Source organism: Struthio camelus, chromosome Z (genome assembly GCF_040807025.1).
Source record: "Struthio camelus isolate bStrCam1 chromosome Z, bStrCam1.hap1, whole genome shotgun sequence".
Classification (NCBI taxonomy): domain Eukaryota; kingdom Metazoa; phylum Chordata; class Aves; order Struthioniformes; family Struthionidae; genus Struthio; species Struthio camelus.
The window spans coordinates 63,583,026-63,597,497 of NC_090982.1; the positions used below are offsets into that span (position 1 = coordinate 63,583,026).

The 14,472-nt window shown below is 37.7% G+C and overlaps 1 protein-coding gene across 4 annotated transcripts in view; it reads right to left on the bottom strand.

The window, feature by feature from the left end:
• Positions 1 to 6,719: 6,719 nt before the first annotated feature.
• LOC104152994 (homer scaffold protein 1) overlaps positions 6,720 to 14,472 on the bottom strand; it is a 120,660-nt gene continuing 112,907 nt past the window's right edge. For all 4 annotated transcript variants that reach the window (XM_068927905.1, XM_068927906.1, XM_068927904.1 and 1 more), the window contains one exon: positions 6,720 to 9,328. In XM_068927905.1, coding sequence (XP_068784006.1) covers positions 9,140 to 9,328 — 189 coding nt within the window. In that variant the 3' untranslated portion in view covers positions 6,720 to 9,139. The remainder of the gene's footprint in view (positions 9,329 to 14,472) is intronic.

Consider the following 14,472-nt stretch of genomic DNA (forward strand, 5'->3'; position numbering starts at 1 on the left):
TTTGTAGGAATGTAACTCGGCTCTTATCTTACAAAGTCATCAATGCATGCTCAAGTTGCCATGCATGTTAACTGCACAATTTAAACAACACAACAGCTGTTTTATGAATCAGATTTATATGAAGCATCATATAAATGTATCCACCCAAATGCTGTGAGTAAACTGACTGCTGGAGTGGACTGAGACCTGCAAAAACAATTCGACAAAGAAACCACTGAACACTGCTCTTGATTTCTGATGATATACTGGGGAGAGGGGGGCAAAAAAAAACCAAAAAAAACCCAACGCAACACATAGCATAGCCTTTTGTCGCGGGAGCATGTATACCTCTATCATTCCTATAATAGTTTCCTGAAAGACTATACTGATAGAAGATCACAGCCTCTCTAAATGATCCATTCCAGTACCTACTGGTAGATAGTTTTTTTCTTAATAGTTCACTTAGCTGAAACATAATCTCAGTACATCTCATCCTGCCCACTACTGCTATCTGAACAAATTACTTCCATCCTCTCTACAACAGTCTTTTATGCATCTCCCCCCCCCACCCCCAATCTTTTCTTTAAATTAAGCAGTCTGTCATAGACCCTGTTGGGCTGACCTCTGATAATTAAAGCACCCTTTGAGAGGTCTGACCATTCAGTTGCTGCCACAGGTGCTCATGGCCAGAAGATCAAGAGAAGCAACATAACAGACTGCTACTCAGCGCTTACATACTATGAGTTAATCAGTTCTGGGAAAGGACAGGAGAAAGGTGGAATGTAAGCTGCTCTGTTTCCTCAATCAAAAGTACCCATTATTTAGGGAAAAAAAAAAAAGCTTGATATGATAGACCACATTTCTGTTCAGTAAATGCATTGTGTCACTTTTCTGGAAAAAAAAGCGTCTACTCAGGCAACATTTTTAGGGGTTCCCCTGAAACCACTGCTGCAGGTTGCATACCATGATGTGCTTTGCTTAGCTTCAGTTACAGACCCAAATTGCTGCTACTTTCTGTTTCACACAGACACACAAAAGAAATCCCAACCAACCAAACAAAAACCTTCAGCTTTTCCTCTCAATTTGCAAAAAAGAAACTGTTCGCTAAACAGAAATTCTGCAGCCCAACCAGCATCTGTCAACAGACTAGTCACTGTTCGGCCTAAAGCTGGGTTCTGCTCCCAACCACCAGTTGACCAACAAATCAAACTTCTTTCTGCCTTACAAGGGCCAGATGCAAGAATTTGCTGAAATTGCCTAGTGGCTACTCAGATATGAAGGATTCTTTTGATTAGTAAAGCATTTGGTAGTGTCACTACCAGCTTGGTTAAAGCATTAAAACAATGGAAAATTTAGAGCCTGCTCCGTTTGGAGCGCCCCCCCCCCCCCCCCCAATGGGAGGAAACTAGCTGAATCCCAAGAGTAGGTGTAAGATATTTCCATTATTCACTCAGCATGTTGTTGCAATAGCAAGTCCTATTTTGGTTCCTTAAAAAAAAAAAAAAAAAAAACCCAAACCCCATAAATTTGTAAAAATGCTGAAATACTGTAAATTAAAATTTCTTCATGTATATCTCTCAGGACCCTTCATGCAAAGAAGGCATGATCCCCTGCAACACTGCTATTGCCATTATTGCCAATTATTTATTTTTCCAAGTATTTATTTTCCATGCCAGCTTTTGTCTAAAATAAGACCAAGCTATACTTACTGCAATAGTGGAAGTTAGTTTCCGGCTTCCTCAAGCAGTGGCTCCCTTGTCTGGTTGGAACACATCACGAGTGATTTTTAAAATGTTGTGACAAATTCCACAGCCACTTAGTGGCTACTCCTGAGCTGTAAGACCAGCTTCAATCGCTTAATGCATTGTCATTTTATCCTACAAGTAAGTCCTCCTTTCCACCAGGGTTACAGCAGTGATTGCTACGTCTGGAGGTACGCAAATTCTCTGGTGTGCCTGATTGCTTATCCGTGTGGCTGACTTTCTCTGTGGTCTGTAATGCCTTGGTTTCTTTCTGGATCTTATTTTTCGATACGCAGGTCCTTTAACAGCTTCATTATTGCAATTTGGTGAATTTTTTTTCTCAGTTTCCCAGAAAGCCTTTGGACCTACAGCACAGCCTACTACTTACCTTTCCTGCTGGTGCAGACTGGAAGTCTTGTAGTTAGTTCCCAATCTAATTCAGACACATTGTACCTGCTGTGCAGTGATTTGCTCTAACCTACGTACATGTTCGCTCAGCAACATTTCCAAATTTTGCTTTAATTCCTTTGCACAACATAGCTATGCCCTAGCCTAGATATTCACTGAAATCCTCTGGCTTGACCAGAATTTTTGTTGCCTGGCATATGGTCCCTTTCTTTTAGCAGGAAAATTAGCTAAGTTTCTTCCCTCGGAAAACAGTCTGCCAATCCTGACACATTACTCTATCGTAACCTGAGGTGTTAAACAAACAAATGTTGTAGGAATTTTCTATTAGGAGAAATTGCTGATAGTCAGTCAACTGTTTCCGCAATGCAGTCATCATAAATAAAGAGCATACAAACCACCTGTCTTCTGAAAATACTTGATTTGCTTACTGTTTTGGCCAGTTCTGACTCAAAATACTTTGTGTTGGCATTCCCCAGTAACACTTGCTTACAATATGCCTGATGCTTCCTTTCTGCCTCGCCTCTCTGGCTTTCCCGACTCCTTCACTGAGGTAAGAAATGTTCAGACACACAATGGGCAGCACCGCTGCACCTACGTTTATCTTTTATGTGCTTTTGGTTTGAGTTGCTGATGTGCCTGTGTGGAGAGGAAGGCACTTTTTTTTTTTTTTTTCCAATCTAGCGTTTAGCACTTTCTAAATGATAACAATGACTACCCAAAATAATGTTTTTTTTTTTTTTTTCCCTTTCCAAGAGGTGGGCAAATGGTGCTTATATCAAACCAGGACATTATTCTGATTCTCTCTGATCTGTTGAATAAAATTCTCTCTCCATTGTCTCCTGCTGCATGCAGAGTGCTCTGCAGCAAAAGGACTGGATTGGTAATATTGGTGCTATAACTAGAGACAGGAGTTTCTGAACAAAGAACAACAAAACCCTCTGGGGATGCCTCTGGTATAGGCAGCGAGTGAAGTAAATACAGCCACATGTAAGTTGCTGTCACATGCATAGCAGTGAGGAAGTGTAAGCAGGGACCTCAGGGCAGGATGCCCACACGGGATGCATACATACTTCTGTTGCTCAGCTACACATTACTATCCTGGCTCCTCTCATGAAGGATGAGATAGCTAAAGTGCTGTGCCTCTCACTGCTTTTTAAGCCATATGTCTCTCTGGTTTCCTACACTGCTGAGGGTTACTGAGAAATGACACTGCTGGAATTATAAAAGAACAGTATATTCAGATACAGCGAATATAATTCTTTTTTTACATTTCCACCTACTGGTTAAGGGCTGTAATGCCGCTTTTGCAGGGAACTGCAACAGGATGATTTTGCTTCCTACTGCCTTTTCTGGTTTAAAGAGAATTCCTTACAACCCAATACAGCCCAAACTCAGAGAAGCTTAATGATTGTTCACACTCTGAAAAACTTAGCTTGCAAATATCTAAATGACCATATTTAATTTAGCTCAAAAGGGGGAACTCCCAGACACAGCTTATATTTAAACATACCTTGTCAGTGTAGCTCTTCCTCTCTCCTTAGCCCCTGGATGCACATATTGTCTGTGAAGGTTCTGCACTCTGCCTCCTGCTTGATTTACAGGGAAAATTCTTCCTCTTCAAAAATTATTGCAGTCACAGAAATGCAAGTTCTCTTCCAAGAAAACTTCTGGCTTGCTATTCTGGGTCTAGCAGAAGCAAAAGTGATTGATTGACACACTGCTGGATTCAGGCAGTGAGATAGGAATCAGATGAGAATCCCCAGAGCAGGGACGCACAAGATCTGAAACTACTTCAAAATGAAAGAAAGGAAGAGAAAAATCCCTAAATCCAGCTCAGAACTTTGTTATTCAAACACCACAGGGGATGATAGGCACTAATGGCAGAAAAGAAATTAGGAAGTGTCTTCAACTACTACAGATAACTCATACCAATAGCAGATCTCTAGAGCTGTGAAGATAAAAGAACAAAAGGAAGTGGGATTTGCAGAGTGCCAGAGCTTTGGCTGTGGTTATAAAGCAGACCTAATCCTGCTCTTGAGAAGCCTATAGCAGGCATCCTGTTGGCACCCATTTGGTAGTAGGGTTTAGTGGCAAGCTGGATATGCTCAATATTAGCATGATGTGAAGACCTAAGAAAAGCAAGACCCCTTTTAACAAACCCTTTGTTGTTGATGCACAATTCAGCCGCAGTTCTGTTTGTTGCTGTACAAACCGTTCTTGCCCATCTTAGAGCTACCAGTGCCAAGGAAGGGAATCCTTTTGAAGACTGTTTTTTTTTTCTCCGAAATCTAAAACTTCTGTGAAGGTTATTCCTCCTTCCCATGCCTACCAGCATAAGAACTGACATTTGAAAATGACACAAAATGCCAGTTGTATTGTTCCAGCTGAGCTCTGCTCATGTAAGACCAGGCTATGAGGGAGAAAGTGGCTATAATTATGCTTGTGTTTCTTTGGTCCTAGGATGAGCTGCCGAAAGCACAGAGGCAGTACTGGCAGCTAGAAGTCCCTGAGAGGTTGTGATGAGCAAGCTGTGAGACCCTACATGGTGCAAGAACCCACTGCACTATCTAGAGATTCGGCTGTGTGGATGGTACTGTGATAGAAAGAGTTGTCCCAGCTTTCTGGCTGCCTTGCATAGCCGGGACAGGGGAGATTAGCTGAACTGGAATCCAGGATCTATCCCCAATCTCTGCTCATTGTTGCTAAACATTTAACATAATGGGTAAAATTAATCATACTTATCTGACATAGGTGAAGTAAAGCAAGGAACTAATGCTATCAATCAAGTGAAAATAGAGATTTTTAAAAAATCTATTATTCAGTGATATGTTCTCTGCTTAGCACCATTCAGAGGTAGTGCACATATGCAGCATTATTAAGAAAATGTAAACAAGACAATTTGAACGTTGCTTTGCACAGTTAGGTCCCTTTCCTGAAAAAATCAGTATGCAACTGTGCACTTAACTGGCATGTTCACTTACTGAGAACACACACTTTGGGCCAATGTTTCTTGATGGTGTTTTTTTTTTTTTAATTGCCTTTTGACATCCATAGCTGATTTCAAATCAGATTTACATTTGGCCTCAATCTAATCCAAGATTTCTGTAATCAACAAAATTAACTGCTTTTATTGACATTCACAGTTCTGCAGATTTTAACATTTTTCCATTCCTCTTCCATGATGTATTTCTGAAAAAGTTTTGATTTTGTCTTTGAAATGAACTTCCTAAGGAGTGTGGTGTTCAGAGAATGCTGTTCAGTAGCCACTTCAGTACAGAATATAAAAGATGATAAAAAAATTGAGGTTCAGACCCTTATTTAAGTTAAACCTGAACTTAGTTCCTGGTAGAAAAATGAGCAGAAAGCAGAAACCTTCCACAACTGACAACTGAAAAGGAACACCCCAAAATATTCATCTTTAATTGACACATTTTTCATTCTCACAGGGTTTTCTTTAAAAGAATTATCCTGGGAATGCCACCAACAGCATTAAGCAATACTTATTTGTGTTGCATCTGGTTTAGCCCTTTATTTATTTATATTTTACCTGAAAACGTTTCTTCTTAGAGACCTTATTACAATGATTTCTGCATTATCAGTTCATTTTGTTCTCCTCTTTTCCTGGATATTAGCCAGGAAAAGGAATTCCCAGTCTGTAACAGATAGATTAATTCACATGTTTTAATTTTTCCACATAGAAAAATGCAGTTTCTGGATCATTGCGGCATATGGATTATGAACAAGACATTCCAAAAACTAACTATCCAGGTGGGGATATACTTACAAAAATCTTTTATGTCAAAGTCAGGATTTCACAACATAACACGCTAATGCAAAATCCAGTAGCACCTGAAAGATTAAGGTAGCTGCTGCTATCACTTGCACATACTTGGAAAAGAGTTAAGAAAAAAATAAAGAGAAAAAGTACATTCTCCAGAGAACAGCAAGTGTATTTCAAAATAAAACCTGTATTTTTGATTTTTATTTTCTTTTTGTTGGGTATTTTTGTTAGTTTTTAAAAAATTCTTCTGCCCTTTTTTTCTGCAAGACTTCATACTTGCCATATAAGAAGTTATGCGCAATGTGACTGCTCTCCTCTCCTGGGCAAGTTCATGTTGGCATTTTCAGGCTATACTACTCAAAACTTTTCTGATGTATATATATATATATATATATATATATATATATATATATATGTGTGTGTGTGTGTGTGTGTGTGTGTGTGTGTGTGTGTGTGTGTATATTCATCTAAACATAAATACAGTGCATAATACCTGTCTCTGGGAAAAGTCATGTTTCAAATAGGCAAATTATTATCTTAAAACAGAAGTGGAGAGGCTCCAGTAGGTATAGCCACCTAAATATGAACTTTAGATTAAAATTTCTAAACACTCACCTACTGTAAATGAACATTTAAAGTACTCTCAGTAATAGGATTTTATTTATATGTGCACGTATGTCCACCTTATCCAATATATATATATGTTTGATGACTATTTGGGAATTCAAAGGTGCAGCCCTCAGTAACTGTATTATTTTAAAAAGTGAAATGAAGCATATCTCCTGTATGAGAAAAGAAATTCTCAAATATCAATTTCCAATTTTAAATTTAATTTCAATAGGAAAATATTAAAAATGTGCACATCTAAATTTTTCCATGTTCTGTATATACATATGTGTGTGTACGTATACATAGAAATACTCATGTACCACACATATACACAAAATTTAAGTGGAAATATTTTTGTCCACTATTCTCCCACATGTAAATGACATCATATCTTTAAAAATGTCAATAATAATATCATTAAAAATAATATTACATTTATTCCAGCATCAACTTTCTATTGTTTTTATTCTTTCTTTGTCCTAATTATATCCACTGAGCACTCGTGGGCCAGATTCTCCGTACACTTGCATAAACGTGATGCGAACTGAACGTTACTGACATCACTAGGGATACATGTGGTTTACAGCAGTGCTAGTGACAGAAGAATCAGGCCCAAATATCCCCAGGTAAATCAAAACCTGGTGGTATCTTCTCACCTGGATCTGATGAAGCTATACACATCACCATCTAAAATCCATCAAATGAAAAACATGTAGCTCACCACGAAGTTTTCAACCAGTAGCACGCTGAACCAAGCTCCCCCCGCCCCTTCAATAAATAAAATAGGTGAGAAAATACCCTAAAAATATGGAGAAAACGTAAACATTGTGTACGTTACATACAGTATAATACATGACGGTTTAGAACTTGACCTAAACCATTCTCCTGACTGCTCAGGAGACACCTGATAAATCACTAGTAAAGAAAAAAAAATGTATTTTAGAAATAAAGTATATATTTCTAATATAAATGAGAACCTGTGTGTATTATATGTGTATACATCCAGTACACACATAAAAACAAACTTATCTTTTCTAGTTTTGAATAGCAGTCTCTAAGTGGAGAAAACTGTATTATACAAATTTAATAAGCAGCTAGATTTCATGTTTAACATTCAAATTAATTTGGGGAGCAAACAAAGGTCAGTGCATCTTTCGACTCTGAAGTCTGACACTTATTCATACATTTTAAAAAAGCCCTCTTCAACATTACAAGCAATTTATGGCAAGAATGTACTTTGATGCAAGACACATGACAACTTGGCTTACCTTTCAAATAGTTTTTTTTTTAAATAAATCTATTATATAAAGAAATGCGTGTTTGCCAAAAGTCTGTTAAAATTACACCAAAATAACTTTAAAACCTGCTCACTGAGGATAATTGAATTCAATTTCCTGTTTTTAAACATTTAGTTAACAGTTCAAAATATTGCCTGGTGTAGTTTCAATAAAGATGTGATATGAAGACCCATAAAAGAGTAAATATGTCTCCATTTCAATTTGCTTTGACAACAAAACTTCTAGAAACAGCTTTCTTGGCTCGACAAGTTCAATGTACGAGTAAAACCTTGCAAAAGCTCTATGGCCTTAACGATGCCTATTATAAACAGTGCTCCCCATAAGCCATTATCCACAAAACCTGAAATTCATGTGACATAATGAAAAAGTCTCCTGCAAAACAGGTTAACAGTTAATTGAACATATATATTTGATATTTAAGAATGCCAGAAAATAAATCACTGGCTATTTCTTGTTATCTGTGCAAGTCAAATTTGACATTTAAAATTCTTTTTTTTTTTCTTGGGGAACTCACCTGCCATCATTGGTTGGCTTCAAAATATATAATAAAGTGGAAGATAGTATCTCACTGTAATTACATGGAATTCATATGAAAAAGTAAACCTTACACTGGACAATATTGTAGAACACCAGAGTAAACTCCATAAAAGAAATACGGTATCTTCCTGTGTGTGTGTGTGTGTGTGTGTGTGTGTATAGATATAAAAAAAAAACAAAAAACAACCAACCAACCAAAAAATCCCAAAGGAAGAACTTTATACAAGCAGGTATAGTAACTTTGTTTCATTTAAAGATGCAACTCTCTCTCACTCCTGGCAAGAATAAATTGGTAATGGCACTGCTTCTCCACAGTGCAAAGTATCCTGAGAAATTATTAAGATTACAACAAAATACAGGGCTGTCATCACTAAGTTTTTGCACAAAACACAGCAATTAAATATCTCAAATAAATAAAACAGCAGATAACCTATAGTGTGTCTGAAACAAAAAGGGGATGTGACCTGGGACACTGCTAATTCTTCCCTCACTCATAATTAGAAAAGGATTGCATTCAATTACTGTTAATATCTTTCAAGTTATCTATGGCCAATAATGTACATGGAGGTAATTTGTAATTCAAGTTTTTTTTGTTTGTTGTTTTTTTCTTCAACTAGCTACAAGCTGAGTTCTAAATTTTGCACTCAAATATGACTCAAATTTAAAACAAGCCCTCTTAGAGGAGCATTTTCTAATTTTGTGCAACTTTGATGCAGAGCCCAACACAGTCCTATGAAGAGAGACAGTGCATCTTTAAGCTGATTGGCACTGAAATCCCATTTTCTTTAGCTGCATTCTATTAGCTTGGCCAAGTTATCTCGTAATTCTGTTAGTTCAAATATTTTTCCGTCAAGAATTTCTAAAAGTGTCTTCAAGTTATTGCGAAAAGCTTCTTGCTCATTCTGACTTTTCTCCAGACGTTGCTCTAGATCAGACAGCTGTCCTTCCAGGTCTTTGTTTCGAATTTCTACTTCCTTCAGAGAAAATACATAATATGTTAATGTGTTGTCTATAAACAGAAAGCAGTCTAACCTTCTGCTGGCATTCATGTGCTATTTTTGTCAATTTGCTTTTTTAAAAGAAATTGTGACCCTTCAAAGTTTCCACTAAACCAAAACCAGAACCAGAATTTTTGTTAGGATTGAATGTGTACTATCAGAAGCAATTCTTTTCTTCCATCTTTTCACTAATTCATCTATAGAACAGAAACTTTTGGACATGGAGAAAACCACTTAGTCAGTGACTTGCTCAAGGGTATAGTCCATATTAAACAGTCTCATAGCTCACAAATAATACTGCTTTATGTGTGAACGAGTACTACCTTAGTACTGACCCCCACTATATGCCTTTTCACACTGAACATTAAGACTGAAATACAAACTAGCTATACTGATCACAAGGTGAAATCATCTGCAACAAACTTTAAACAGCAAATGCTAGCTGAATATCTTGTCTTGCTGGGAAAAGTCTTTCAAAAGTTGTCCTCTGCTCTGGAGCACCAGTCTGCAATGTCTGTAATGCAACAGCTGCTGGAGCACGGAGAGCATGTGAATTATTAGTGAGCTGCCATACATACAAGCTATTTAAATATAACAGGTGGAAAGACGAAATAGCAGCACTTGGAAGGCAGCTGATGGGATCTGGCACTGAGCAAGTCCTGCTCTCTTTCATGAGGAAGAGAAGCCCCTGGTCACTGAGAGTTACAGCACAGCGCCACTTTGCCTCATGCCAGCTAGAACGAGCGAGAGAGCTCTGTGCTGGGGCCGCTAACAACGCTGGGTAGCATTTGAAAGAGAAGCGTGGTTACAGCTGCTCTAATTTATGCAGGTTGGGTCCCCTCTCTTATATCAAATTACTGGTATAACCAGTCTGAAATGGCATATTGTTATTTGAGTTTGTCTCATTCATTGTACATTTCTCAACTTCATAACGAATTTCATAATTTCAGGTATGAAAAGCACTTTCAAAGACAGTACAGGGACTGTGCACTTAGTACACCTTATACCCTGAGCAGCCATTTTCTGGAAAAGTGCATAATAAATTAGTATTTCTGTACATTAACATTTTTTAATCACCACTTACCTTTACAGCAGTTCTTTGTGGCACAAATCACTAATACAAAGTTGTATTTGGAACTCTTAATGGAGCTCCTATGAGTTTTTACAACTAGTTTCATCCAGTTGCTACAGAGGGCTATTTGGCATTCTGCTGCAATCGTTTTCTCCCATTATGACTAACTCTCCTTTCTGCCCTCCCACTCTTCTACTGTTTTTATTATTTTATTCTTCTCTCTGCCTCAAAGCAAATGTACATATTAGTATTTACACCGGAGTGATCTCAGCTGCACCACATGAGACACCCTGGCCCACAGAGAATATGTATTTGGGCAGTCAAGAGTGACAGATGTAAAAAGACAGCTTTGTGACAAAGTCAGTTGCCTAAAACATATTTCCACTTGTAAGGGGTGAGATAACAGTGCTGATCTGCTGGTGTACCTCTGGGCAGATGAGGGGTAAGGTGATGTGTGCAATGTTCTGTGTCAGCTCCCAGTGTCCATCATGGGGGTGAGCTCTGGGACCAGTGCAGGTGGAAAGGCAGAGGTGGAAAAGGCAGAAAGCATCAGGGAATCACAGAAGAGAGCTTAGAACGATAACCCCTGTGAGTTGTGATGAGGCTGGGAGCCAGATCTGATTTTCCCCTGCCTGGGAATGCTAGTACAGCCAAGGGTTATACCAAACTAAACTGGAATACTTCATTTGCTTCTTGTTTGTAAATGGGCTAGTTAAAAATCACTGAGTTTTGATCACTGGTCTTGAATAGCACAAGTGAGAGCAGGAGTTACTCCTTGCTTCCAGGATCAACAAAAGAATTATTTTAATCTGTTTAATATGGAATAATATAGTTGTGGAAGCATTAAAGGACACTCATTGAAAAAGAAACCGTATCAATTAAAATACATTTACTTACATAATGATTAGTTACCTCACAATTGCTACAAATGAGCAATTATAACTGAAGTCATATCTTCTGCAGGTTCTCCTCCACTGAGCCTACTCCAAATTGAGCATTAGGCAAGTACTAAAATGACTGCACAAAGTCAAGACCCACTGAGGCCTAATGACTACAGTAGAGGACAAAAAGGGAAATTTAGGGTTCTGTCAGCTCTGTAATAACGAGTCATTCCTTTCTTTGTTCACACAAAACTGATTGCTATGTTTTGACCTTCTCTCATGCTTCCTGCTTCTCCTGTCAGTACTCCTCTTCTACTCACCAATCTTATATTCTCCTTGCCACTGTTCTCAAGCAAGTGATAAAAGGGATCATTTTGCAACAAATCCATGGATATGAACGTTTTATTTCATGACACGCATACCATCTTGGTCTGCAGAACAGCACGTTTGCCTGTATCTAGCACTGAACATCTTCTTTCAGGCCCTCCTCAAATGCTCTTAATCATTGTTCTGCTGCAAGGTGTTAGGGTGACAGCACCCAAGTTTAAAAAAAAAAAAAAAAGCTCTACTCTAAATGTAGTAACTTCTATCCATGTCCAGCATAAGGCTTTTCCTCTAACTCTCCATTACTGTTCATTGCTCTATATCCTTCAAACTAGAAGAGTTCCTTTCTTTTGTTTAAATTTCCAGCTTGTGTATGCCTGTGGTAGTTCATATTCCATTCCTGACATCTACTTTCTAAACGATATCCATTTAGTTTCCCAAATATTTCCTCAGATATACTTTCTCTCATACTTCCCTGTTTTAGGTCTCCTTAATTTGTGCCTAACCCATGTAATGACTTACGGGAAGTAGGACTAACTGAAATATGCCAGAAGCTTTTGCTCCTAACTTCGGGAAAACGCTACTCCCCAACTTCTACATTAGATCCTTACGCACACATATCCTGTATTAGTACTAATGATCTTTGCAATGTCATTGCATTACAAGTTCATATCTCATTCATGTGCAGTAGACAAGTCAGTCTACTCCAAAATTGTTACTTCTTGATGGGAAGCAATGTAGAGCTGTTCATGCAATGTGTTCTGTTCCCCTAGTCGTGTCATTTCACTTTATTTGTTAATCTCAGCTAATAATCAACTAACTCTTCTAATACCTTCAGGGCATTTAGAAGGTTTATTTTACGCTGTTTTTTCTCAAACTCCTCTTACAGCAGGCATAATTTCTTGTATATACATTTCTTGTATATTTTCTTCATTTAGAAAAGACATAAATTAGTAACAAGTTGTGCCTGTTGTTTGCACTATAATAATCTCTTGTAGAATTCAGTGCAAGGATCAGAATAAAATATTCAAACTACACATAGCAGCTATGTTTTGGAATCTGCCATACTCATAAAGATGTCCTGATTTACTGAGAGTCATACGGATCACGACTCATTGGTATGCCTTCTCTACGTTGCTGATGAAATTATTAAGTAATAAGGGCCTCAATACTTACCCTTCACTGTGATAACATATGCTCCTCACTGGAATTTATCAATGATGGATTTCTAATTCATTCTCTTATATGAGTGTGTCAGAAATGCAGTACACCTTGATATAATAATTTCTTTGTATAGTGGTTTTCATACAGGCTGAATTCCAAAATATTTTAGAGTTACATAATCTATTTGCAAACGCAAGGGGGAAAAAGTAAAGCAGAAGAAAAAAGAGCAAGATGAACAGATATGGACCCTGGAGACAATCACTCTGAAAACAAATGAGTCAACTAAGTGAACAGATGTAGGATGGTTAGTCTAGAGCTACAGAAGAAAATGCTATTGCACTGACATCACAGATGCAGGGTGAAGTGGCTCAGAGAGGGCCAGTGTTATCAAAGCAGAAAGAGTATAGCAGTAAGCAAAGACACAAGATTTCCTACCCTGGCTGCCTCAGGTCCGTAACAAACTTTAAGATGAAGAAAGACAACTTTTAACTTGGATCCTATGACAGCTTGAAATTTTTTTGTATAGAACCATTTTGAGAAATTAAGCGATTACCTACAAAGTAATATATGGACACGTATATGCACTATATTCACTTAGTTACTAAAGATATAAATATCCAAATAATACCACAAAGAAGCGGCTGAACTCTGTCAAGTATAATTTTTAACAAAGGCGTAGCATTTTCTAATTCTAAAACATCTTTAATCATTTACTAGTCCCTCATAATTCTGCTTGCTAAGGATAGCTGATTCTCAGCTCATTATTACTTTTCCTGAGATCTTATAGTGCATTTATTGTATTGTACTGTTAGATGAATTTCCAACTTTGTTTATAATTTCCTTTTGGAATCTCTCAAATAAGTTCCTTTTCATTTGAAAACTTCCATGCTTAGTCTAAACCCAGCAAGAATTTTTAGGGATGTTGGAACAGACTAGCACAGATATACTCAAAATAGTCTTTTAAAGAAACACCATCATAACATACTTTCTACAAATAATTTGACTTGAGAACATGGAAAAATGATTAACTCATTTTGTTCTTATGCAGTTTATTCTGCAGGCTAAAATGAGATTCAAGGAAGTTTGAATTCATATAATCAATTTCAAAGGAAATTTGCATAATAATTTTTAAGTTGTGGATTGTCTGATGAAGATTGCTTTTATCATGAATTAGGTCAGGCCTTAGAATAGTGCGGGTCATCTTTAAGCACTTTAGGTTTGGAACTATTTAATGCCTGAGCCTCCAGTTGTGTCAAAACTCTGAAGTCTGAATACAGAGTTTAAACTCATCTAAACTTTGGGCCAGCCTCATTCAGAAGGCTGGTGTTTCACAAGGGAGGCATGCCTGTGTTGGCTAGTTAGCTCAGTAACAAAAGGACAGGGGTTCAGCTGTAGCAAAGGAGGGCCTTAGTCACTCATCTGTGACTCTATTTAAGAATTACTGAACCAGGTAGTCTTGCACTATGGATCCCACAGATTTCAGTAGCAGTTATTATCTGTTTACACTGAGTGAAAACATTTCCATTACAAGGTTATTAAACTGGCAGCTTTCTGTACTGATTCACAGTATCAGTACAGATTATACTTTATACTGGGGCTTTCTGTAAACTGATTCACAAGAGTGGAAGACTGGGTATGCTGATTCTAATAGGTTAAGGTATCTAGCTTTACACACAGTG